Raw genomic sequence first — 25,175 nt, forward strand, 5'->3', positions numbered from 1 at the left:
AATTTTCCACAGTGTGTTGTGATACACACAGTCAAAGGCTTTGGCATAGTCAATAAAGCAGAAATAGATGTTTTTCTGGAACTCTCTAGCTTTTTCGATGATCCAGCGGATGTTGGCAATTTGATCTCTGGCTCCTCTGCCCATTCTAAAACCAGCTTTAACATCTGGAAATTCATGGTTCACGTATTTTGAATGGCTTAGGGAGATAGGAATAATGGAGTAATATATCATGTAACCTATGTGTCTTTCCTCACCTTGAAAGGGTCCAAGGAATGTTTCCCTCATTAAAGCATTGAGAAATGTGTTAGTGAGGGAGCCCCAGCAACCTTGAATACCTCCAAGGAGCTGTTTTCTGTAGGCCAAAGTTGATGCTGGGTAATGCTGCCACTGAGATGGGCTTCCTGATTTCAATGGAGATGAAATCTGGATCCCAGAGTGGGGGGTGGGGCGGTGGGTGGCTGGCCTACCAAAACACTACTTGACCCGGATGATAGAAATTTGACTTAGCACAATTGAGAATCAGCTTCTTACCCAGTTCCTAGACCCAACCAGTTCACAGATCTGAATTTCCTGGTTGAAGAGGAAAATTGGACCCTTAAGAAAGGACTGTGCAACAATGCTGCAAATACTTAGCGGAGGTCTTCCTCTAAAATATCCCTAAAGGGACATAGTCATTTACTAAGGTGTCTGTGCATTGGGAGAAATGGAAATACCCAAACTTTTCAGGGATTCCAAAACACTACTCTGAAATCACACTAATCCTTAGGAACCCCAAATACCACTGTGATCTAATGGTCAAAATAGGGGCCTAGAGTGATCAGGTGATAAACAAAGTTTGGGCCCAAATCCAGCTCATCATGGATCTGTGACCCATGCATCCGTTAAAAATGATAATTAGGAAGCCTAGTCAGCAACGTATTTGTGGTTTTACTCATGCGTGCTCAGTCGCTTCAGTCATGTCTGACTCTCTGAGACCCTATGGGCTGTAGCCTGCCAGGCTCCTCTGTTCATGGGATTCTCCAGGAGAAAATACTCGAGTGGGTAGCCATGCCCCCCTCAGGGGGATCTTCCCAACCCAAGGACTGAACATCTCTTATGTCTCCTGCATTTGCAGGCAGGTTCTTTACCACTAGCACCACCTGGGAAGCTCATCTGTGAACTTATGTACAATGATGGATTTGAAAAAAGGACAGAAAATGACATGTTAACAACTATACAGAGATGATGTACAAGTCTGGACAAAGCAAATGCTAACAGCAAAAATGAAAATACTTGCTGGATGATGGCGTCATAGGTGATTTTTGCTTGTTTGGCCTTTCTTAAGTCCTCAAACTCTCCCAAATGCTGTTTTTGCTTTCTTTGTAAAAGGGACTTTTTTTTTTTTTTTTTTTTTTAAGACTTAGAACTCATTTAGCTCTTCTTCTTTGAGGATTACCATTGTACAACTTTCTGGCCAATCATATTAACGTCATGGTAAGTAAGAACGTTAAGTGTAGCCACTCTGTCCAGTGTTGTAATGAGTTTCAGAGCCAGTCATGCATGAGGCATTGATCACATACAAGATACTGCAGGAATAACAAAATCTCACTCTTTCTCTGCCCTCTAAGAGCATATAGTCTCAGGGGACGATATAAAATGTGCTCAAATCCATATGATTCAAAACTGAAAAAAGAGAACTGTTTCAGAGAGGGACAAAGAAAACACTGCCGCGCTCAAAGTAAAGAGAGCTCATATTCAGCAGGGAAAAAAAAAAACAAACAAACAGAAAATATTCACTGGCAGAACTGCCATCTAAAGAAAGCATAGGGTTTTGTGAAGGCAAATTGAGGCCCCAGAAAAGAGGTGTTCTGGGTGCAGGGGACAGCACGAGGCATACTGGAGGACTGGAGAGCCCCTTGACTTAGCTGGGGTATGTGGCATGTACAGGAGAGCCTGGGGACAAAACCTCTTGGCTGGAAATCCTTGGAGCACAGCTCACTTCTCCCTTAGGGTTAGGATTTAGGAGAAATATCCTGCAGACAGACGAGCTTAACAGTGTCCAGACATTGCCCATTTAGCAAGAAATAGTGGCTGGTACATAGGGGGATTACCAGTGGTACTTGTCATTTAACAGGTACTTACCATGTGCTGTACATGCTAAGTGCCTGATAAAGGAAGATGCTAACTGCCTTTTTTATATTACAGTTGGGCCTTCATATTGAGTTTCCACATCCAACTGAGGATTGAAAATATCAGAAAAGAATTGCAGAAAATTCCAAAAAGCAAAACTTAAATATGCTGTTCAACTATTACATAGCATTTGTATTGTAGTTACAACTATTTTACTTAAGCACTTACTGATTGGGTCTTATAAGTAATCTGCAGATGATTTAAAGTATATGGAAGAACATGAATAGATTACACAAAAATATGGCACCATTTTATACAAGGGACTTGAGCATCCACAGATTTGGTATCCAAGGGAGTCCTGGAGCCAATTCCCTGCAGATACTGAGGGAGGACTGTATTCATCTTTTAGATAAGGAAACTGAGGCTTAGAGATCAGATGATATGTGCAAAGTTGTGTAATTCATATACAGTTGAGGTGGGTTTGGAATCTCTGACATCAGAGTCTGTCTTCTACCTCCTGTAGTGCCTGTTTGGAAACAGTAAGAGTGAAATTAATTCTAGACCAGGAAGAAGGACTACAGGGTGTATGTAACCAGTAAAATTCCACCTTAAATCCCATCCAGTAGGAAATAAGGACACATGGTGGGGTGTAATGAATATGGTTCCATTGTTCTAGTTCTATCCTTTCCAAGCTAACCAGGCAGCCTTAGCCAAATTTCTTAACCTCTCTGTGCCTCAGTTTCCTTATCTTTAAAATGGAGACATAAATAGTGCCTTTCTTAGAGGGTTTTGAGAGAATTCATTTTAGTAATATGTATAAAATGCTAGACAACCTCAGTAGGAAGTACTTGGTAAATGTTAATCATTATGGTTGTTAGGCTGTAGTGCAGAGCATTTCTCACACTAGGACACAATGCCTAGTGGTCTTCTTCCCCAAAGAACCCTGAATTTTGGGATATTGGAGCTAGGGAGCCCTGTCCCAATTTGGTGTTTAAGAAAATAACCCTGATCTAGGACTAAAGATGGTGGTATTTTGACAGAAGCCATTATTCCACCAGGTTCCTATAGAGTTAAATATTACCACCCAAAGATGCAGCAAGCCAATCACATATCAGTGGATATGTGTAGCCCACATGGACAGACCTGCTTCCTCAGGGAGAAGGTCCTGTTTGCCTGCTCTGACATCTGCACAATTAGGAGGTGCTGCTTCCCCAGCAGGGGCCCCAGACCAACACATGGGACCTGGGAGACAGCCATGGGACCTGCCCTTCTAAATAAGGCATTCGGGTGTGCTGCAAAGGCTTTTACACCTATGGGAGCCAACTGGCCTGATGGAATGTTAAACTCACTGGATGGGCCCTGAGGAAATCACTTAGCCAAAAGCAGAAAGAACATCTGGAACATTTTGAAGAACTGAGTTTTATTCTTCAATGGTATTCTTTGATTTTGAACAGAAGAAACTAAGATGTTACATAATTGTCTGTTACTTTCACCCCCCTTCATTCTCATTAACCTAAAATTATTCTTAAGTCTGTGTATCAGTTAAAAGAGTTTGCTTGAAGCCCGTTCATCATGTTATGCTTGATAATGTTTACATTTGGATAGTTCATAGGTTAGCTAATGCCTTGAATGTTCTAGCACAAAGACCAAATTGAACATGATCAGCCCGATGGACCACATTCAGCTACCCTCCTCCTTGACACGTGATAATGCAGTCCCATAGGATTTCTAGTACTGACCATCAGAGGCCATAGCTAGTGGCCATCACTCTATCACAGACTGAAAACTGAGCTACTGAAAGGTTAAGTTTAGAGTCAAAGAGAAGGCTAGGAAAGGAGCCTTAGTTTGGTGCTTTGACCATTATAGCTACTCATCTGAAATTTTTGCAGAAATAGTATATTAGTATGACAAAACTCAAAATGTGTATGATTGGCTTCCAAGGTTAAGAAGACAGGATTTTTTGAAGGAAAGATGTAGTTTGCATTTGCTTTTAAAATACCATTCAACACAGTGCCATTACAAGTTAAAATCAATGCTTTGTGATTTAGATCTCAGAAAAATACTCAATGGTTTTTCTCCACAATCTGTAGTTGACCACTCTGTGTACCTCAATGCTTAAACACTTCATTAAAACAACTCAGATGTTTTCTGGCTTCCTGTAAACCATAAAACATGTCAATTATGGCTTGACTTTATATAAAGTCCTGTCTGTGAACTCAAAGTCTCAACAGGTTTGTTCAGTATCCAGAGGAAACTACACATAAAAATAACTCTACTGGCAATCTTCTGTCCATTTCTGTAACTGGAAACTTCTACTTGTCTCTGCTTCTGGAAACCGCTTTGGAAACTTAAGGGGAAATAATTCCCTCTGTTTCCAGTCTGGAAAAAAGAAAGAGCCAGAGGACCCTCAGTGGGGTCCAGGATCCAGTGTGGTTGTTTTCTAAAGTGCAGTAGTGTGTGCATGGAGCCACGGGCTGTGGGGGAAGGAGCCCAGATCAGTGGAGGGGCAGTCGCCTGACTTTCCGTTACACGGTGGTAGGTGCTGCCTAGTCGTGCTGCAGTCTCCAGAATAAAGTGCTGGTTTATACAAAGACAATTGAAAAGTACAAACAAGAAGTTCTGCAGGCCAGGGGATTCTTGCTCAGAGTCTAGAAGTTTCTTGAGGATGTCCTATCAGGTCACCCCAGCTCCTGAGACCACAGGTTCAAATCTGGAGAGAAAAGTTCACAAACAGAAAAATCATTTTTCTGACCAGAAAATATACAAACTCTCAAAGTCTGATTGGAGTGAGAAAATTGGAGTTAAAAAAAATAAAAAAGCTCAAAAGGCAGCAGGGCTTAAAGCTTTCTTTCCACCCCCTCGACCATTTGCCCTGGTCCAAATCTTTAGTTTCTCTCCCCAGACTGATGGCAAGAAGCTTCTCTCCTCTGTTCTCTGAGCTGCAGGCAGCTGAGCAATACTGGAGCAAAGTTCAAGGGGCTTCCCTATTCAGACCTTTGAGTTCCCCATTGTGTCAGATATTTCTGCTTATTCCTGGAGATGCATTTTTCTCCACCCTGCTCAGCCTGTGCACATCCTAGGACTGCATCACTGGCCTCTCTTTCCTCTGGTTTCCATTCCATTTTTTTCCCTCAAGTCTCGGAGAGGAGATTGCATGGGATAGGAGAGTAAGGTTGGGAGATCTCTTCTTCAGTCACCTCCTGGACAGGCTGCAGGTTTGTTTTATCCCTCCGTTAAAGCCTACAGCTCTGTGGTCTGCCCTTTCCTCCTGCGGTTCTCACTAGGCTTCTGGAACTGCTCCCTTCCCTTTCCCCTTCAGTTTGAGGATACTGGGCCTCCTGAGACTAGCAAGAGCAGGGACCAGTGTCCATCTGTATCCTTTATCATATCCTTTTATAATGAATGGATAAAACATGTACACTATTTCCCTGAGCCCTGTGAACAGCTCTAGCAAATTAGCTGAACCCAAGAAGAAGCTCGTGAGGACCTCAGATTTATAGCTGATTGGTCAGAAGTACAGGTGACAACCTGAACGTGTACCTGGCATCTGAAGTGGAGTGGGAGCACTCCTGGGAACTGAGCCCCTAACCTGTGGAGTCTCATGCTCTCACCGGTTATTGTAGGACACTCACCGTGTGATGCAGAGAATGGTTTGATGTGGGGAAAACGTCCACACATCTGGTGTCAGATATGCTTGAGTTTGACAGTAGTATGAGAGTAAAAGAGGAATATAGCAGGAAGACTCAAATTTTTTCCTACTCAAAATATATATTTGTATGTATATTAAGGGTTATAAGAAAAAAGAAGAAAAAAAATTAGAACCATTGGCATAGGAAAAAGAAAAGGAGACATGTCCATGTTGCTATAATAGAATGCCAAAGCTGTGGTTGGTTCTCTGGTGGAAATTCTTAGAGGAAATACAAGAGACTCAAGTGAAAAAGCAAAACAAAACAAAATGCAGAGGCTGGACCAATTACTATATAGGTATATATAGGAAGCTGGCCTCATATTTTAATATAAGGTATATAGAAGTATATAGAGGTATACAGAAAGAGGTATACAGAGGTATATAGAAAGCTGGCCTCATATTTTAATCTTAATCCAAACTATGGCAATGAGAGCAGTTTTTTGAGTGCCTCATCTCTAATACTTCATTGTAAGACTCTTAGATGACTAATGTGCTTAAGTCATTTTTAAAATTCTCCCATGGCTTACCTGACACAGAGTCTTGCAAATAGCAAACACAATACATGTTTGAGAGTGAATGCATAAATAAGTAGTATCACACTGGGGATCACAAGATCTTTTAAATTTTTTTTGTCATTATTTCATCAATAAAGTCACTTAACATGCCTTAAACTCAATCTCATGATCTCTAAAGTAGAGAAGTCAAGCTGCATGGTCTGGATGATCTAATAAAGCATGACATGGATTATTAGAATAACTTTTTTTTTAAGGAAGCATGACACCTATCTGGCCATAGCAAACACCCTCTTCCAACAACACAAGAGAAAACTCTACACATGGACCTCACCAGATGGTCAAAACTGAAATCAGATTGATTATATTCTTTGCAGCCAAAGATGGAGAAGCTCTATACCGTCAGCAGAAACAAGACCAGGAGCTGACTGTGGCTCAGATCATGAACTCCTTATTGCCAAATTCAGACTTAAATTGAAGAAAGTAGGGAAAACCACTAGACTGTTCAGGTATGACGTATATCAAACCCTTTATGATTATACAGTGGAAGTGACAAATAGATTCAAGGGATTAGATCTGATAGACAGAGAGCCTGAAGAACTTTGGATGGAGGTTCGTGACATGGTACAGGAGGCAGGGATCAAGACCATCCACAAGAAAAAGAAATGCAAAAAGGCAAAATGATTGTCTGACGAGGCCTTACAAATAGCTGTGAAAAGAAGATAAATGAAAGGCAAAGGAGAAAAGGAAAGATACACCCGTTTGAATGCAGAGTTCCAAAGAATAGCAAGGAGAGATAAGAAAGCCTTCCTTAGTGATCAATGCAAAGAAATAGAGGGAAACAATAGAATGGAAAAGACTAGAGAGCTTTTCAAGAAAATTAGAGATATCAAGGGAACATTTCATGCAAAGATGGGCACAATAAAGGACAGAAATGGTATGGACGTAACAGAAGCACACACTATTAAGAGGAGGTGGCAAGAATACACAGAAGAACTATACAAAAAAGATCTTCATGACCCAGATGATCACAATGGTGTGATCACTCACCTAGAGCCAGACACCCTGGAATGTGAAGTCAAGTGGGCCTTAGGAAGCATCACTACATACAAAGCTAGCGGAGGTGATGGAATTCCAGTTGAGCAACTTCAAATCCTAAAAGATGATGTTGTGAAAGTGCTGCACTCAATATGTCAGCAAATTTGGAAAACTCAGCAGTGGCCATGGGACTGGAAAAGGTCAGTTTTCATTCCAGTCCCAAAGAAAGGCAATGCCAAAGAATGCTCAAACTAATGCACAATTGCACTCATCTCACATACTACCAAAGTAATGCTCAAAATTCTCCAAGCCAGGCTTCAACAGTACGTGAACCGTGAACTTCCAGATGTTCAAGCTGGATTTAGAAAAGGCAGAGGAACCAGAGATCAAATTGCCAACATCTGCTGGATCATCAAAAAGCAAGAGAGTTGCAGAAAAACATCTATTTCTGCTTTACCAACTATGCCAAAGACTTTGACTGTGTGAGTCACAACAAAATGTGGAAAATTCTTCAAGGCATGGGAATACCAGACCACCTGACCTGCCTCCTGAGAAATCTGTATGCAGGTCAAGAAGTAACACTGAGAACCGGACATGGAACAAGAGAGTGGTTCCAAATCGGAAAGGAGTACATCAACAGTGTATATAGTCACCCTGTTTATTTAACTTATATGCAGAGTACATTATGAGAAATGCTGGACTGGATGAAGCACAAGCTGGAATCAAGACTGTCAGGAGAAATATCAATAACCTCAGACATGCAGATGACACCATACTTATGGCAGAAAGCAAAGAAGAACTAAAGTGCCTCTTGATGAAAGTGAAAGAGTGAAAAAGTTGGCTTAAAACTCAACATTCAGAAACCCAAGACCATGGCATCTGATCCCATCACTTCATGGGAAATAGATGAGTAATCAATGGAAACAGTGACAGACTTTATTTTGGGGGGCTCCAAAATCACTGCAGATGGTGACTGCAGCCATGAAATTAAAAGACGCTTGCTTCTTGGAAGAAAAGTTATAACCAAACTAGAGAGCATGTTAAAAAGCAGAGACATTACTTTGCCAGCAAAGGTCCGTCTAGTCAAAGCTTTGGTTTTTCCAGTAATCATGTATGGATGTGAGAGTTGGACCATACAGAAAGCTGATAGCCAAAGAATTGATGTTTTTGAACTGTGGTGTTGGAGAAGACTCTTGAGAGTCCCTTGGACAGCAAGGAGGTCCAACCAGTCCATCCTAAAGGAAATCAGTCCTGAATATTCATCAGACAGACTGATGCTGAAGCTGAAGCTCCAATACTTTGGCCACCTGATGTGAAGAACTGACTCATTGGAAAAGACCCTGAGGCTGGGAAAGATGGATGGCAGGAGGAAAAGGGGAAGACAGAGGATGAGATGGTTGGATGGCATTACTGACTCGATGGACGTGAGTTTGAGGAAGCTCCAGGAGTTGGCGATGGACAGGGCGGCCTGATGTGCTACAGTCCATGGGGTTGCAAAGAGTCAGACATGACTGAGTGACTGAACTGAACTGAGCTGAACTGATACATATATATGTTATCAGAATTCAGTTCTAATCGTCCAGTCATATCCGATTCTTGGTGGTTATACTAAAGTTATACTGGTTGACAGCTTGTTTGCCTGCATAACAAAAAGCCAGAGGCCTGAATAGCCCCACAAGTGAGTCAAGTTAGCTGCAAGGAGAAATTCCACAAATGGAAAGAGTAGTATACCACAGAAGGATTCAGGAGGTCTGGACTAGGACTTGCATCATTAAGTTATAACATAACCTTGTGCAAGTTACCTTGTCTGTTACATCTTTGCAGTATGTGTCCATTCCTTCTTGGTTGCCTGAGCTCGGAATCTGTGAGAGGTAGCTGATACATGTCCTTGAAAGGGAGTAAAAGCGTTTCCCTCCCAAAAGTTGAGAAGGACCCTATGAAGAGCCCTACATAATGCATTTGACTACTGAGATATAGAGAGATGAGTGGGGGATGGTTAACAGGGCTCAAAAAACTCCTTTCTTCATCTAACAGGCACCCCTGGGTACTTAAAACAGTGACACATTGGGGAATTTAAAAATGTATTAAGGTACAAACAGAATTCAGGAAAAATGAAGAAAATAATATGAGGTTCCATCACACAATGATAATTATTATGGACATTTTTTATGATTATGAGCAGTTTAATGTTTTTATTTTTAATGTTTTATGTTTTTGTCTTCATTTTTGGGGGAGAAAGCAGGTGTGGTGGGTATATTAAAAACTTATTTTAAATAGAGAACTAATTATATGGTGAACTAATTATAAAGTATATCCTTATACTTTATCCTTTTTTCTTTTTTTATATAGAAAGCATTTTTCCTCAGAAACAGAATGTTAAATGGTAACATACGGTCTATTGTTTCCCTGTTGTATCAGTCAGGATAGACTAGATTATGCTGCAGTAACAAACAACTCTTAAATCTCAATATAATAAATAAAGGTTTATTCTTGCTCATGCTCCATGCCCACCAAGGGTCAGCCGGGCACCCTGTTATTTGTTGTTACTCAGAAACCCAGGCTGATGTAGAAATCACTACCTTGAATGTTTCAGATGAAAACAGAAAATACAGCAAAGCACAGGCTAACTATTATATATTCTACCCCAAAGTAACACACATCATTTATGCTTACATTTAGTTGATCAAAGCAAGTCATATGACCACACTTATGACCTAATTAATCACAGAGAAGTGCAATCCTATTGTGTACACAAGAGCAAGAGACCTAGAAATGTGTGAAATAACACTGATGACTACCACACTCACCATGGAGAAGGATGGGAGAGGGCCATCTCCTTGGCTACAGTTAGTTTTTTCTGAGTTTTTAATTTAATAATATTAAGGTTAAGGCCTTGAAGGCCCATCCTGGGTGATTGAGAAGTCTGGATTTTCACAACAATAGGAACAGGCATTACCTTTCCCAGTATTCCCTAGAAAGTTAGGGGTAGAAACATGGAGTGGAAAACCCAGCCCAGAGCAGCTGTTACTTGAATTACTGAGCCCTTCTGGACACTCTCACAATAATCAGGCCTCACTTCAGTCACCGGTCAGTGAGGCAAAACCAGCAAGCTCTTCCTTTCTTAGGTGGGAAGCAAGAATAATCATTTGAATAAGAAGTATGTGTGACATATATCTCAATGTTCACAGAAGCACTATTTACAATAGACAAACATGGAAGCAACCTAAGTGTCCATTAACTGATGAATGGATTAAGAAGATACAGTGTGTGTGAGTGTGTGTATACACACACACAATGGAATATTAGCCATAAAAAGAATGAAATGTTGCCATTTGCAGCAACATGGATGGACCCAGAAAATATTATACTTAACGAAGTAAGCCGAAGAAAGACAAATATCTTATGATATCACTTACAAGTGGAATCCAAAAAAATAAAAATAAAAATGAACTTATTTACAAGACAGACTTACAGACATAGAAAGCAAACATGATTACCAAAGGGGCAGGAGCGAGGGATAAGTTAAGAGCATGGGATTAAGAGATACTACCATATATAAAATAAACAACAAGGATTTACTGTACAGCACAGGGAACTACATTCAGTGTCTTATAATAACCTACAATGGAAAAGAATCTGAAAAACTATGTATGTATTACTGAATCATTTTGTTGTACAACTGAAACTAGCACAATACTATAAATCAACTATACTTCAATAAAAATTAAAATCAAATAAATGAAATGAAATATGTCCAAAGGACATGCTCAGAGCAAGTCCCAAGACTTTATCTTCTGAGATGATAGTGAGTAAGAATATGAAGGCCCAGGATTGCTCCTGGAAAGCCTAGAACCTAACACTGTCTCCCAGTGGTGGTTTTTGGGGGTGAGGCAGAGCTAGGGTAGCAGCGACTGTGTGTCGGAGAGTGAGAGGCTGGCTCGGCCTAAGAACTTCCAGCAGGCTCTGTCCTCAGACTTCACGACGCTGACATAGGAGTGGGGGTGACATTGCATCACTTAGCACAGTATTTGGTTGGCCAAAAAGTTCATTCCGGTTTTTCCATATCTTACAAAAAACCCTGAACGAACTTTTTGACCAACCCATTACATTTACTGTGGAAGGAGGTGCAAAGCCTGGGAGAACCTCTAGGTCAGAAGACAGCAAACTTTTTCTGTAAAGGGCCAGATTATAAAAAATTTAGATTTTTATAGGCTATATGGTCTCTGTTGCAATTACTCAACTCTACCATAAGAAGCAGATGAATGGATGGCAAATTAGGGGGAGGGACAATATGAAAACAGAAAGCATGATTAAGTTTTAATAAAAATTTTGTTTACAGAAACAGGTGGGGATTTGACCCCCTGGCCATGGTTTGCCTACTCTTTTTTTTTTTTTAATTGATACACACCAGTGGGTGGGAGAGTGTTAACTGTGGTTGATTCTCATTAATAGGTGCCTACTACAGTGTGACAAATGTTCTAGAAATCATTATAAGTTGTTCTCTTTTAAGCTGGCAAGCTCAACTAAAATTAAACAAGATTTTTTAGTAGCAAGCCTGATTTGGTCAAAATCAGTCACTTTCTTTTAAACTGATCATAGAATAAGCTAAAAGAAGTATAGAAAAACAGAGAAGAAAGCAGACAAAACCAAATACCCAATAGTTTTATTAACAGTAATATCTCACTTCATTTCATTGACTAAGTAGATATAAAATATGTACACTTAGAAGAAGCCAGGAAATAATGCTGTGACCACGCACTTGAGAGTGGTACAGACTGTGTGTACAATGCAGAGGGAAAAACAAAGAGGGCTGAGCTGCAGAGACAGTCTTACAGACTAAGAAAGGGAGTAGAGTTTAGTGTATAGGCATGGGCTCTGTACTGGCATACTTGGGTCCATTTTCTGGCCCATGCATTCACTAGTCATACGACCTTGCACAAGTATCTCCTCACCTCTGAGACTGGAGGTGGTGGGGAGGAAGTATATACCTCGTAGGGCTACTGTGAAAATTAAATGTACCTCTAGAGTGTTTAGAACAGTGGTCTGGCATTAAAACAATAATAATGCTAACTTATTATTCTATACAAAGGCAGATCTTACAAGAAGTTTGAGTTTGAGTCAGCAAGAAGGAATGAGGAGGGCATTCCAGGCAGGAGACACAACACAAACAAAGGGGCAAAGGTAGGAATGAGCACGGCTTGGGAACAGGAAAGGGAGAAGGATGGCCTGAAAAGCCATGCAAAAGAGCCCAAATCTAGAGACAGGAGATTGGCCTGATGATGAAAACAGTGTAGGGGGAATCAGATCTTGCAGTGTGTGCTGCTCCGTTCAAGGGGACTTCCCAAAGCTATCCATACACAGCTATACATATCTATCTATAGTTCTCATTGGGTATTGGCAATGAAACAAGATATTAGATAAGTCAAATCCAGCTCTTATAATTTGTTCATTTTACTGAGAAGTAAAAAAATTTTTTTCAAAAAATTTGTTTGACTTTATCAAGTAATTTCTTGACTACAAGTTTGGAGTTTTTTTTTACCCCTCTAGATCTACTCAGATATTCATTACTGCAAAATATACAAAGTAGTAGATTCTGATGTCACAGATGCCTTTTGTTACTGAATGGTTGACAGGCAGGGAGTTGAGGGAAAAACATCTTGCTGAAATAAACAAAAAACCTTAAATAGTCTACATGCAAATCTGGAGTGGCAGCCGCATGGATGAGCAGGTATTAGACAAAGTCCTGGTCATTTGGACAACTCCAGTGACCAGAAAATAGATGGCCACATACTTGTATTTTCAAAGACTCAAGGAAGTCTGACAAACTGACTTACTCCGGGCAAGACTGTCTCCCTCGTTTCTTGATGCCTGTGATGGTTTATTTTATGTTAATTTGGCTAGACTGCTGTGCCCAGCTATTTGGTGAAATGTTAGTCTAGATGTTGCTCTGAAGGTATTTCGTATAATAGATGTAATGAGGCTCTGAAGAGACCGGCAAACAGAAGCCAAATAAACAAAGGGAACCGCTTCAGAAGGGACTGGTGCAACAGATTAAAATCCCTGTAGAAAACACCGACTTCACCGGAAGGGCCCTGTAGATATCGAGAAGTGTAAGCTGGAACGAGGAGCTATCTGAAACTGAGCCGAACCCACACTGACCGCAACAGCTCCAGAGAAACTCCTAGATATATTTTTACTTTTTTTTTTTTCTAAGTAAGGAAAAAAAAAAAAAAATTTTTTTTCTTTTTATATTTTCTCTTTTATTTTCCTTTAAAATTCCCTATTACTCCCCCATTACTCCTTAACTTTCATTTTCATAGATTTTTATGATTTTTTTAATTAGGGGAACATTTACCATCAGCTAACTTTAAATAGATTACCTTCCACAATGTGGGTGGGCTTCATCCAATCAGTTGAAGACCTTAACAGCAATCAGAGGAGGAGGAATTTTGCCTCAAGATTGTAATATAAAAAATCCTACCTTAGTTCCCAACCTGCCAGCTCTACAGATTTCATACTTTTCAGGCTAAGAATCTGCCTGTAATGTAGGAGTCATGGGTTTGATCTCTGGGTTGGGCAGATTCCCTGGAGACAGAAATGGCAACTCACTCCAGTATTCTTGCCTGGGAAATCCCATGGACAGAGGAGCCTGGCGGGCTACAGTCCGGGATCACAGAAGAGTTGGATGTGACTTAGTGGCTAAACAGCAAGTGGTTCTGTGGTTGTTTTTCTGGAGGAGCATGAAGTGCCCCTCATCCCCAGCAACACATTCCAAGTTTTCTTAGCTGTCCAAACACTTGGTCCCAGATCTCTTCTCTTTCTATCCCTCAAATCAGTATTTCCATGTCCTGTTCCCTCTTCTTCCCAGGGGATATTATTCCAAATGTTAAATCAGTTCTCAATAAAGAGTTAATAACTGATGAGCAACTTTTTAGGGAAGAACTTTAAAAAAAGCATCTACTGAAAATCTAACACATTTGTATCTGCTTTGACAAAACCATAATACATTATACTAAATAAAAATAATTTTTCCTTTAATACTTTGCTAGTGATTATCAACCAAGTTCTATATTTTATGCAGCTCTAAACAAGATTAGAAAGACTTCAATCAATCTGAAAATAACTTTGAATGCAATCAAAACAAGTACTAATAGACCATAAAATAATGTCATGTACGCATGTACATGATAAAGATCAGTTCCTCAAATAGGTGTTTCTGCCTTCATTACTCAGATTCTAAACTCTTCCCTTACAATATTATGTTTCTAGGAAAGGACTTGAAAACTGATCGACAGGCTCAATTAACCTACAGGCATGTTTTGTTTAGTTTGTTTGCTATTTGAAATACTTTCAGCTAGCATTTAATAATTAAGATGTTTTATATAAAAATCTGGATTTCTATCTTCTCTGGCAATGTAAGGCTAGTGCTAAACTGACATGGAAAATGCTCTCCAATTTGTCACAATCCCTCCCCTCCCCCACTCCCTATCTGGTTATACTAGACAGTTGTTACTCATTTCATCACTGGCCTGAACGGCATCTGAGTTTATTACTTCTGTGCTCACATTTTTCACTATTTCTTCCTTATTCTGAGCAGCTGAAGGAGTCACTTATTCAAACATTTTGACCTCATGAAGTTTAGTAAATGTTGGGCCTCTCTCATGGGAACTCACCTGGAGGCCAAGGAGATCAATTTATAGGAATACGGGATTTTTGTTTCCCAAGAAACAAATATTTGTATCAGAACTTCCAGTGTTGATCTGAAAGTTGTCTCATGATTCAGAAATCTCAGGTAATGGGATGTCAAGCACAGCAGGCTTAGGCTGCATTTCTTCCCTGGCACTGGGTCCAGGAATGAGTCTATAGCGACAGGATGTATTTTCAAGAATCTCTTTCAGGGGAGTGGTGGAGACAGGGAGGGTGCAGGAGTCTCTTTTCATTTCATTCTTTTAAGTCGTATTTTGTGCTTATGAACTGCCATGTGTGATAGATAAGCCAAATGCAGACCCTGGTATTTGAACGTTTTCTAGGGTTATTTTCACAATCGGTGTCACTGGAATCTGGGCAATATATTCAAAAGAATTTAAAAGTAAACAGTTCTTAATATTTTGAGCAGCTGAAAATACTAAGTTATTTAGAAATGTCTACGAATTGCCTATCACTATTTTGGTGAACTCATAAAGTCATGTGTGACACCATGTGATCCTTAGATTACAGGCAAAGGCAGCTTTCCCAAGAGAGCCAGAAATACCCATTTTACAATGTGACCTAGATCTGTGAATCTCGAACAGACCACTTCCCCAGTGTCTATGCTTTTCATCCGATGAAGCTGAATGGTTTCAGCAACCCTGCTTCTCCTGACCTCTAGATCACATACTCTCCCACAAATTCCAGCTCCAAGCCTTTCAATCTCATGAAGAGGCTTCTACATCTCCAGAAATATCCTTAACCCACAACCCACAGTGTACTTAATGACTAAAAGCCCCAGCTGCTGATTGTGTAACAGTAGACTATCTTCCTTTTGCTGTTAAATTTAACCATGTTTCTAATTTGAGCCCAGATGTCCGTGCATCATTTTCTAGGAGTGCTTAGGAATATAGACAGACTAAAGGCTATATAGTTGTTCTGTGGCTATTCAACTGACATCATCTTTATTTTCCAAAAAAGGTATGGAACAATGCAGGATTGCAAGAGAAACTAAATGCCACTTAGCAGGAAGATTCTGCCCAGGCTATTTGCCCTTGGTGCAACAAAGCAGAGGTTTTATTTCTTAATTTAATCTGGAAGAGAAAAGAAGGTGAAACAGAAAAGAAAAATCATGATTACTCACAGCTCTGTCTACTTCTTTCCTTACCATGGTGGCAGATCTTTTTGTTGCATCTGAAAAAGAAAAATTCCAGGGATGGGTTAAGATTAACGAGGAAACTGTTCTGTTTATAGGTGAAATGATGGCAGAACGAAAAGTAAATCCAAATAAATCCACATAGAGAAGAATAAATTTCCACCATGGTTTGAGACTTCAGGCTGGATACAAACTAAAACCATACCCTTAGGAGAAAATTGTGAAGAAAGAAGGCCTCCGCTTACTTCCCATTCCCTTGTCTGCCTAAGCCCCCAGGTCCTCAGAGGCTGAGGGACTGCTAATTTGGGTATTTGGCCCAGGAAATACCTTTGAAATTCTCTCTCCCTGTTTTACTTTAGTCTTGAATGCCACTTCCTTCCTTTCTCCCCTACACAGAGCAGAAGGTCTAATCAATAAATCTGCACTAAGGTGTCATTGACTGATACTGGTTCAAAGTAACTTTGGTAGCAGAAACACAAGTTCACAAGATGGGTTGCTGCTCATCATTGTTTCCGTGGCTTTATCTCTTTATCAAGCCCTGATTTCACATACTCCCTCTTATTCTGTTTTTCTTACAGGGTTCAATACCCATGTCCTGCAGTTGCTTGGGTTCCTGAACTCAGTCCATCCCTAATCTGCTTTTGTTCTGTTTGTCAGCTTCTTAACAACTCCTTTGTATTCATCCTGACCTTGGCCCAGATTTAGAGAGCTTCTATCCAGCATTGCAACCTCCTCCAAAAGCATTTGTATTTGAAAGGGGTCAATGGCTAAACTATAGGAATTGCCCTTGAATGTTGGAGATTCAGTGAAGGACTCTGATGCCTGAGGTCAGTGCTGTCATTCTCTGTGGTTCTCATGCAAGCATTAGTCAATATATTTGGCCTTTGGTTTAAATCTCTGCAAAGCTCTGGCTCAGTCTTTTAGGGCAAAATGTGGTGCAGAGGCTAGTACTGGTGGGCGAGTTGATTATTAACAGTCCACAAGGATATAGGTATAGAAATAAAGTGCAAACATTAGAAATTTTTATAGTAATTCTTCTAATATGTTAGGTTTTTTATGATCATATTTATTGAAATACCATATTATGTTTATTAAATCCAATAGAAATTAGAAATACTTCTCTATCCCATACAGTAGCTACTAGCCCCATGTGACTATTGAACACTTACAATATGTGAGCACTTAAAATATGACCCAGGACTTGAATTTTTGTTTAATTTAAATAACCACATATGGCCATGTTGTACGGAGCAGGTTAGCACACATATCTGCATATCAGAGGTTCAAAGTCTAAAATTTTATTGAACAATTTTGTTGTATATGCCAGGTAATGTTTTAGACACTGGACATATACCGATGAAAAAGAGAAACCATAGTCCTTGAATTGATGTGTATTTGTGTACTCCCTTCTAAGAGAGCAGATCCCAAAGCACAAGAGTTACAGAGGAGGGCTATTACATAGCAATGGTGATTTCGCTCTAGTTTATTAAAAAATAAATCACTTGAAAATGTATTTACTTAACTCTTGCTAGTAACAAATCTCTCCCACTCTATTTGGTGCCTGAGACTCACACTCAGCTTGGTGCTACTTACACTTGAAATTGGGATAAGGGATGAGGGGAAGATTTCTTTTCTCCATTCTATCTTTAAGAAATGTGGCTCTATTTCATTTCCTCAGAGAGTAAGGATGAAAAACCTGCTACTCATTTATGAGGTGCCTAATGGGTTCTCAGGCCCCAAGCCTGGAACCTTGGTTGTAAAATTGCGTCTGAGGGGTACACATGAGGAAAGTACTAGAGGAATGCAGGAGTTTCCTGGTGGTCCAGTGGTTAAGAATCTGCCTGCCAGTGCATGGGACATGTTTCTGATCCCTGGCCCAGGAAGATTCCACATGCTACAGAGCAACTAAGCCTGCATGCCACAACTATTGAAACCCACATGCTCTAGAGCCTGTGCTCCACAGCAAATGCCACCACAATGAGAAGCCCACGCAGTGCAACTAGAGTAGCCCCTGCTTGCCACAACTAGAGAAAGCCCATGCAGCAATGAAAACCCAGTGCAGCCAAAGAAAAAGAAAAAGAATACAGAAGATAAGGTTCTGATGAGCTGCATCTGTCATGCCTCTCTGAAGTCACAGATTTGCAGAAGAGATTCTGTTTAGTCCAAGATTTTTTGGGCAAGACCCTATAATTCCTCTAATTCCATTCTTTCTCCCCATCCCATTTTTTCTCCTTTCCTCCCTCCCTTCTTCCCTTCTTCCTTTCTCCCCAACCCCCCTCTTTCTTTTGACAACAGTTCATGGATCTTGGATTCTACAGAAGAGGGTTTGTGGTCACTACCCAAGCTAATGCACACATAGGTCAACGGACAAATAGATGATGACAGTATTTCATGGCAGATGAGAATACAGAAGCTAGATTGTAAATGTAGGATAACAATCACTGAAAAGCACCCCCGTCCTCAAATAGTGACCACTTCAAATTCTTAGTGAATTATTCCTAGCTGTTATTTCCTTTACTATAGGCTGTGTATAGATCTTGGGAAGAGGCTCACTGGGTGCTGTGTAGGAAAGCACCAGATGGGCTTGCAGGTATTCTGGCCTGGATTTAGACACCACAGGCATGCTCTGTCTCACTGTCACAGTAGAATGGAGTGGGTTGGTGAGCCTGTGACGGGCTGAGGAGGGAGCTGCTGAAACATCTCAGGATACCACCAGTCAGGTGCTTTCCCTACACCAGATGGCCTCACACTTCTTTCCTTTCCTTATCCAACCAGAAGATTCAGATTCCTGTGGGTAAGAGGACGGCTCAGCCCAGCTCAGACCCAGAATGGGCAAAGGAGGAATGAAAACTAAAGGAGTCCTCATGAAGGATCCTGCCATCTTCCCACCAGTGAACTCTGACTGTACAACTGTCTGCATTGCCCAAATAACACTGATCTCATGAGGCTGATGACACTTCTTGGCTCAGAGAACAAAGCAAACCATTTCAGCTACAGGAATGAAACACTCATTTAAAAATATTCAGTTTCTTAATTTTTACTTTTATCAATATTTTTATTCAAAAAAAAAAAAAACATTGCATCTTACTGAAGACCAGAGGCATTTTCTTCTGGGAAACAATCATCAGGACAAGCCCCAAGAAACTCATGAGCCCTGAGTGGACACAGTGTGAAGCTACAGGTCGGTGGGGCCAAGCAGGGCCTCACACTGCAGACACCCAGACTACTTGGTTACCATGAATAAAACTCACTTACCTTCTCTAGGATACAACTTCTGCAAGAGTCGTTTTCTTAGGGCTACCATTGTGGCTATGAACATGAAAGCAATGATGAAGGAGAGAATGAAAACATGAAGCAGTGAAGATGGAGGGATCTTGGGGTCTTCCATAGGACCTGGCAGAAAGAAAAAGCACCAGAATCCCATTGCATGGTAACTCTGAGGCAACCCAACAATGTAGCCAAGTAACTGAGTTATAACCAACATGACCAACTTGCATTGAACATTTACTCCATGCCAGGTATTTTTCTGTGAATGCTGAATGTATATGAATCATGTCTGTATTAGCTCCTTTACTCTTCATGACCACCCTATGAGGCAGGCTGTACTATAACCGTCATTTTACTGATGAAGAAAGTGAGGCATGGAGACCTAGCACACTTTCCTAAAATTACACATTAAGTGACATAGCTGAGATATAGTCCAGGCTGCCCAAAAAACATTCCATGTTTTTCACCATTCTTATATACTTATTGTATTATGTGCTCTTTCTTTCTCTTCTTTCTTCCTCCCTCCCTTCCCCTTCCTTTCTCTTCCTTTCTTTCTTTTTCTTCCTTCCTTCCTTGCTCTTTTTCCTTCATCATCTCTCTTTTTATAGTAGGATAGTCCCTCAGCCCAAATATGTCTCCTTCTCCACTGTCAAGCATTCATGATGCTTAGAATATATCTGATCAGTTATTCAATCTCCAGGATTAAGAGGATCCTTTTGAAAAAACAGAATATCATACCTTAACGTGAATCATTACAACTAGTCATTTTCCTTTTCTCAGAGAATCAAGGTCTGGCACTGAGGAAGAGATGAGTTTAGTAGAGAGGTGGATGAGAAGAGTAAGTTTGGAGGTTGGGGAAAGCCTTGTAAAGGAGTGCTCTGGTTAGAATGAGGGCTCCAGACTGACCAAGGACAGGCCTGGATGGGGGTTCACTACAGGGAGATGGAAGCATACTCAAGTAAACTGTGCCCTTTCCAACAGGCTGAATTTTGCCTTATGGAGTAACTCATAAAGAATAAACATAACAGGGAATTCCCTGGCTGCTCAGTGGCTGGGAGTCTGCACTCTCACTGCTGAGGGCCTGGGCACAGCCAAAAAAAGAATAAAGGTCACAGCCTGGTCTTGGAAAAGTCTGGCAGAACTGCTCTTGAAGAAGGGCTCAGTCCTGCCATCTGTCTCCCCCCTTCCCCATCATAGTGTTATCTGAGTACCACAGACAGTTTTAGCTAAGAAGGGACTAGATGTCATTTAATTTGAGGCTCTCATCTTAGAGTTGAGGAAGTAAGGCTCCAAGCTCTAAGGTCATCACTGCTAATGGGCTGGTGGCTCAGTTGTAAAGAATCCATTTGCCAAGTAGGAGACGCGGGTACGATTCCTGGGTTGGGAAGATCCCTTGGAGAAGGAAATGGCAACCCACTCCAGTATTCTTGCCTGGGAAATCCCTTGGACAGAGGAGCCTGGGGGGTTGAAGTCCACAGGGTCACAAAGGGTCAGACACAACTTAGTGACTGAGCACACATCACTGCTAAGTAAGTGGCCAAACCAGGACCGCAAACCCAGATCTGTCTGATTCAAGGCTCAGGCCCCACAGGTATTTGTCTCTAAGTTTAAGATTGTAGTGAACATAAAGATAAAAAGCATTAAGAAGTTTGGTTCATCTACACGTTGGAAAATCCATATTTTTAAATTTTAATTGAGGTATAATTGTCATATAACATATTAGTTTCAGGCATACAACATAACGATTTGATATTTGTATACACTGTGAACAATCACCACAATACATCTAGTTAACAGCCCTTATCACACATAACCCATAGTAACTGATATCTTCTTGGAAGTGCTTACTGGGGCTTCCCAGGTGGCGCAGTAGTAAAGAATCTGCCTGCCAATGCAGGAAACGCAAGAGATTCAGGTTCAATCCCTGGATTGGGAATATCCCCTGGAATAGGAAATGGCAACCCACTTCAGTATTCTTGCCTGGAAAACTCCATGGATGGAGGAGCCTGGTGGGTTATAGTCCATGGCGTTGCAAAGAGTTGGACACAACTGAGTGACTGAGCACACACACACAGGAAGCACTTATTAAGCACTTGCTGCGTGCAGCACCATAAGTCAAGGAGTTCTTACTGTTCCCACAGCAGGAGACATCCTTACCTCAGTGCCTTTATGCAAAAACCCTTGTCCTGTAAGGTTCCCTCACAGTTCCTTCCATACACAAATTCTACTTATTCTTAAAGATTTTCTAACACTGAACATGCAATAAGACATCAGTCTGCTTAGAATGTAAGTACATGAAGTTACAAAGACTTTTGCAAAGTCATCTCTGAATCCCCTATAGAGCCAAGCACCAGCTACATGAAAGGTATCAATAAGGATTTGTTGGACTGAATTGACTATCTGTCCATCTGGTCTACCTTGCCCAATCTTTCTTATCATTAAATCTTGTGGCAGACTGCTAAATCCATTCTCTGTTTCTTCTCTAGTATTAGCTAGGTGTTAGCTGGACACATGGTTTCTCTTGAGGCTACATGTCTAAGCCTTCCCTGCAGTTAGGTGTGGCCAGCCTAGGTGTGAACTAAGTTCAGGCCTAGAGAACGGGCTTTTTGTGTCTTGGCCTTCAAAACACTGGGTGTATCTTTTTCTTTCTGTGGGCTGAAACATGAATGTGGCAGTGACCCAGCTTTGACAGTTCAACAGGGTAACATCCTGGAGAGTGCCAGAGCAATAAGATGGAAAGAACCTAGATTACTGAGTGACTTTATAGAATACAGCAACTTACCTGCTCTGACCCACTTTCTATCTCTAAATGTGACATCAAAGAGAATACTCCTGCTTTACACCACTGTATGTCGAGGTCTCTTAGCCTAAATCCTAATGCATATTATTCTAGACTATTTTATAATAATTGCATGCTACTTAACAATGAGATGTCCTCATTGGATGGGAAAAATGTTGGATCTGTCCTTATCCACAGTCTCACGCACTTATAAGGAAACCAGACTTCTTGCTGGACAAACCATGTTTGTTTGTTTGTTTGTCTGTTTCTATCCTTTCTGACTGCTAAAGACTTTACGTATTTCATTTAATCCTCATGACAACTCTATTAGGTATCTACCATTATTTATCCTTATTCTACAGATGAGAGGCTGAGTTCTAGAGTGGCTCAGTCATATGTTCATGTTCTCAAAGCTAGTAGGTAGCAGAGAGAGGATTTGAAATTATAGTCCATCTGACCTCAGAGCCCGCGCTCCTGAGCACTGCCAGAGAGTCACCTCCAAGTCTCCTGGGAGAGCTTCTCTGCTAGCCCTACAAGGGTCTTGTTATAGTTATTTCCTGTGCTCCCATCTCATTATATTTCCTAATGAAAATGCATCACTGGCTGAGTGGAAGGAATCCTGTTTCAAAAGGAAAATGGTGTCACTGCTCCTTAATTTCTGATTGAAAATTAGGAAGTTTAGTCATCTATTCTGGAGTTACTGGAGCACCTTGCACCCCAGACTCTCACTGCTGTATGTGTTTTATTCATTGACTTCTGAAGAAGTATGTGTGGGTCACAGAAGTCAGCAGTGAGGAGCCAATTTATGAGAAAGAGCACAGTCATAAGACAACTTAAAAATGTCTTTGAGAAATAGGAGCAAGGAACCATGGGAGGATGTGTGACTTTGGTCATCTTGTTGCTGGTATTTGTACCACAAACTAGGCAATCATTTGTATCCACACAGACTGGCAGCTGGGATGATGGGACTGGGTTAGTCCAAGAGTAAGTCTCCAAGCCATTAATCTAACATTTACTGAGCACTTACCATGGGCAGAGCACTCAGGTTTTACTTTAGTTTGGATATAAAGAAGACTCATGTGAACAATTAAAATCCATGGAAAATAAAAGAGCAATGAAAGAGAAAAGACAACCATAGTTGCAGGCAAGCAAAGAAATAGGTCTTAGGAGGTGAGATGAAGGAAAGATGCCTTGTACTCTGGAGTTACTTCAACTACCCTGAGAGCTGGTGAAGACAATGAAGAATGATATTTTGTGTGGAAGAAACTGCCTGAGCAAAGAAGTCATGGTGACCAGAGAGGTGCAAGTAGGTTCAGAGAGTACAGGGTAAGGAAAGGGTACCAAGGATGCTGTGTACCAAGGGACATGTTGTACCACATGTAAAGTTATAGCTACTGCCTAGTCAGCTTGAGCTCTATTCACTGTCAGGCCAGCGGGCAAAGCAAAGAATCATAATACTGGTAGAGAAACTGATCTTGATTCCCATGTTGTTGCTGTTCAGTCTCTCAGTCATGTTTGACTCTTTGTGACCCCGTGGACTGCAGCATGTCAGGCTTCCCTGTCCTTCACCATCTCCCAGAGCTTGCTCAAACTCATGTCTATTGAGTCAGTGATGCCATCCAACCATCTCATCCTCTGTCATCCCCTTCTCCTCCTGCCTTCAATCTTTCCCAGCATCAGGGCCTTTTCTAATGAGTCAGGTCTTCGCATCAGGTGGCCAAAGTATTGGAGCTTCAGCATCAGGCCTTCCAATGAATATTCAGGACTGATTTCCTTTAGGATTGACTGGTTGGATCTCCATGCAGTCCAAGGGACTCTCAAGAGTCTTTTCCAACACCACAGTTCAAAAGCATCAATTCTTTGGTGCTCACCCTTCCTTATGGTCCAACTCTCACATCCATACATAATTACTGAAAAAACTGTAGCTTTGACTATACGAACCTTTGTTGGCAAAGTAATGGTTCCCATGAAGAACTCCAACGCTGCTACACAATGGAGGCAGGGAAGACTGTCTGGAACTCAGGGATCCACTGATTCTCTGAGTCTCGTTACTTCCATACTCAGTGATAACAATAAAAAGGCAATTGCAGCAACTGCAGTCTGCTGAGGGTGAGGCGACTAACGGCTCAGGTCTCCCAGTGTTGAAAGTCTGAGTAACCCCCACACCCCTCCTTCCCTCCACCCTCCAGGCAAACAAACAAATTATTCCATCTGAAATGCTGAGTGAGGAAAAGCTAGAATGTGTGCTGGCTGAGAGAGATGACAAATATCAACTATGGCTTGGGATCAGTTGCAGCAGCAGAAACTGTAACTTGTTTCATGAACTCTGGTATATGTATCTTGTGCAGAGATAGTAGCTACTTACCTGCCCAAAGGCTTGGAGACAGTAGTTTGAATATAGGGCATGAAGGGACAGACTTGAGCAGTGCAAGGGATTGACTACTGTTGTCCTGCCTCATTTTCTCTCAGCCTCTCTTCTGAGTTTAGCCACACATTGGGTAGAAGTCTGGGTGGGCCTCAAATCACTTCATGGTCAGTGACTCCCTCAGTTGGACACATTGCTTCCTGCCCTGAAATGACTTTGATGCCATAGACGCTGGGGGAGCTCTCTCAGCCCACATGCATGCATAACTCACAGCAGAAGGAAGTTACGCTCCTGGGGACAACTGCCCACCACTGGGGGTGAAAGCAGATAGATTAGTCCTTAAGTCTGAAGCTCTTTTGAGTAAACATCTTAGGAGATGATCTATACACTTCTCATGAGGTTCTTGAGTATTTCAGCTTCTACTGTTCATGCCAACAATTGGGATAATGCACGCTTCTATTTTCTCTTCCTTCTTTCCTGTCTTAATTTTTGAACCTCTCACTTCTGCCCCTTGGGGTCACCACCTAAATGCCTGCATGCCACACAAGTCCTCATCATAGGCTCTTTTATCATCT

The 25,175-nt window shown here is 41.1% G+C and overlaps 1 protein-coding gene across 5 annotated transcripts in view; it reads right to left on the minus strand.

The window, feature by feature from the left end:
* Positions 1-4,085: 4,085 nt before the first annotated feature.
* The window catches only part of PDCD1LG2 (programmed cell death 1 ligand 2), a 56,909-nt gene continuing 35,819 nt past the window's right edge, over positions 4,086-25,175 (minus strand). For 2 of the 5 annotated variants that reach the window (XM_043891468.1, XM_043891466.1), the window contains 3 exons: positions 19,445-19,582; positions 16,178-16,227; positions 4,086-4,819 (listed from right to left, as the gene is read on the minus strand). In XM_043891468.1, the coding sequence (XP_043747403.1) occupies positions 4,814-4,819; positions 16,178-16,227; positions 19,445-19,582 (194 nt within the window). In that variant the 3' untranslated portion in view covers positions 4,086-4,813. The remainder of the gene's footprint in view (positions 4,820-16,177; positions 16,228-19,444; positions 19,583-25,175) is intronic. The other 3 variants (XM_043891469.1, XM_043891467.1, XM_043891470.1) reach the window with 3 other exon arrangements.

This window comes from Cervus elaphus, chromosome 29 (assembly GCF_910594005.1).
Source record: "Cervus elaphus chromosome 29, mCerEla1.1, whole genome shotgun sequence".
NCBI classification, from domain to species: Eukaryota; Metazoa; Chordata; class Mammalia; order Artiodactyla; family Cervidae; genus Cervus; species Cervus elaphus.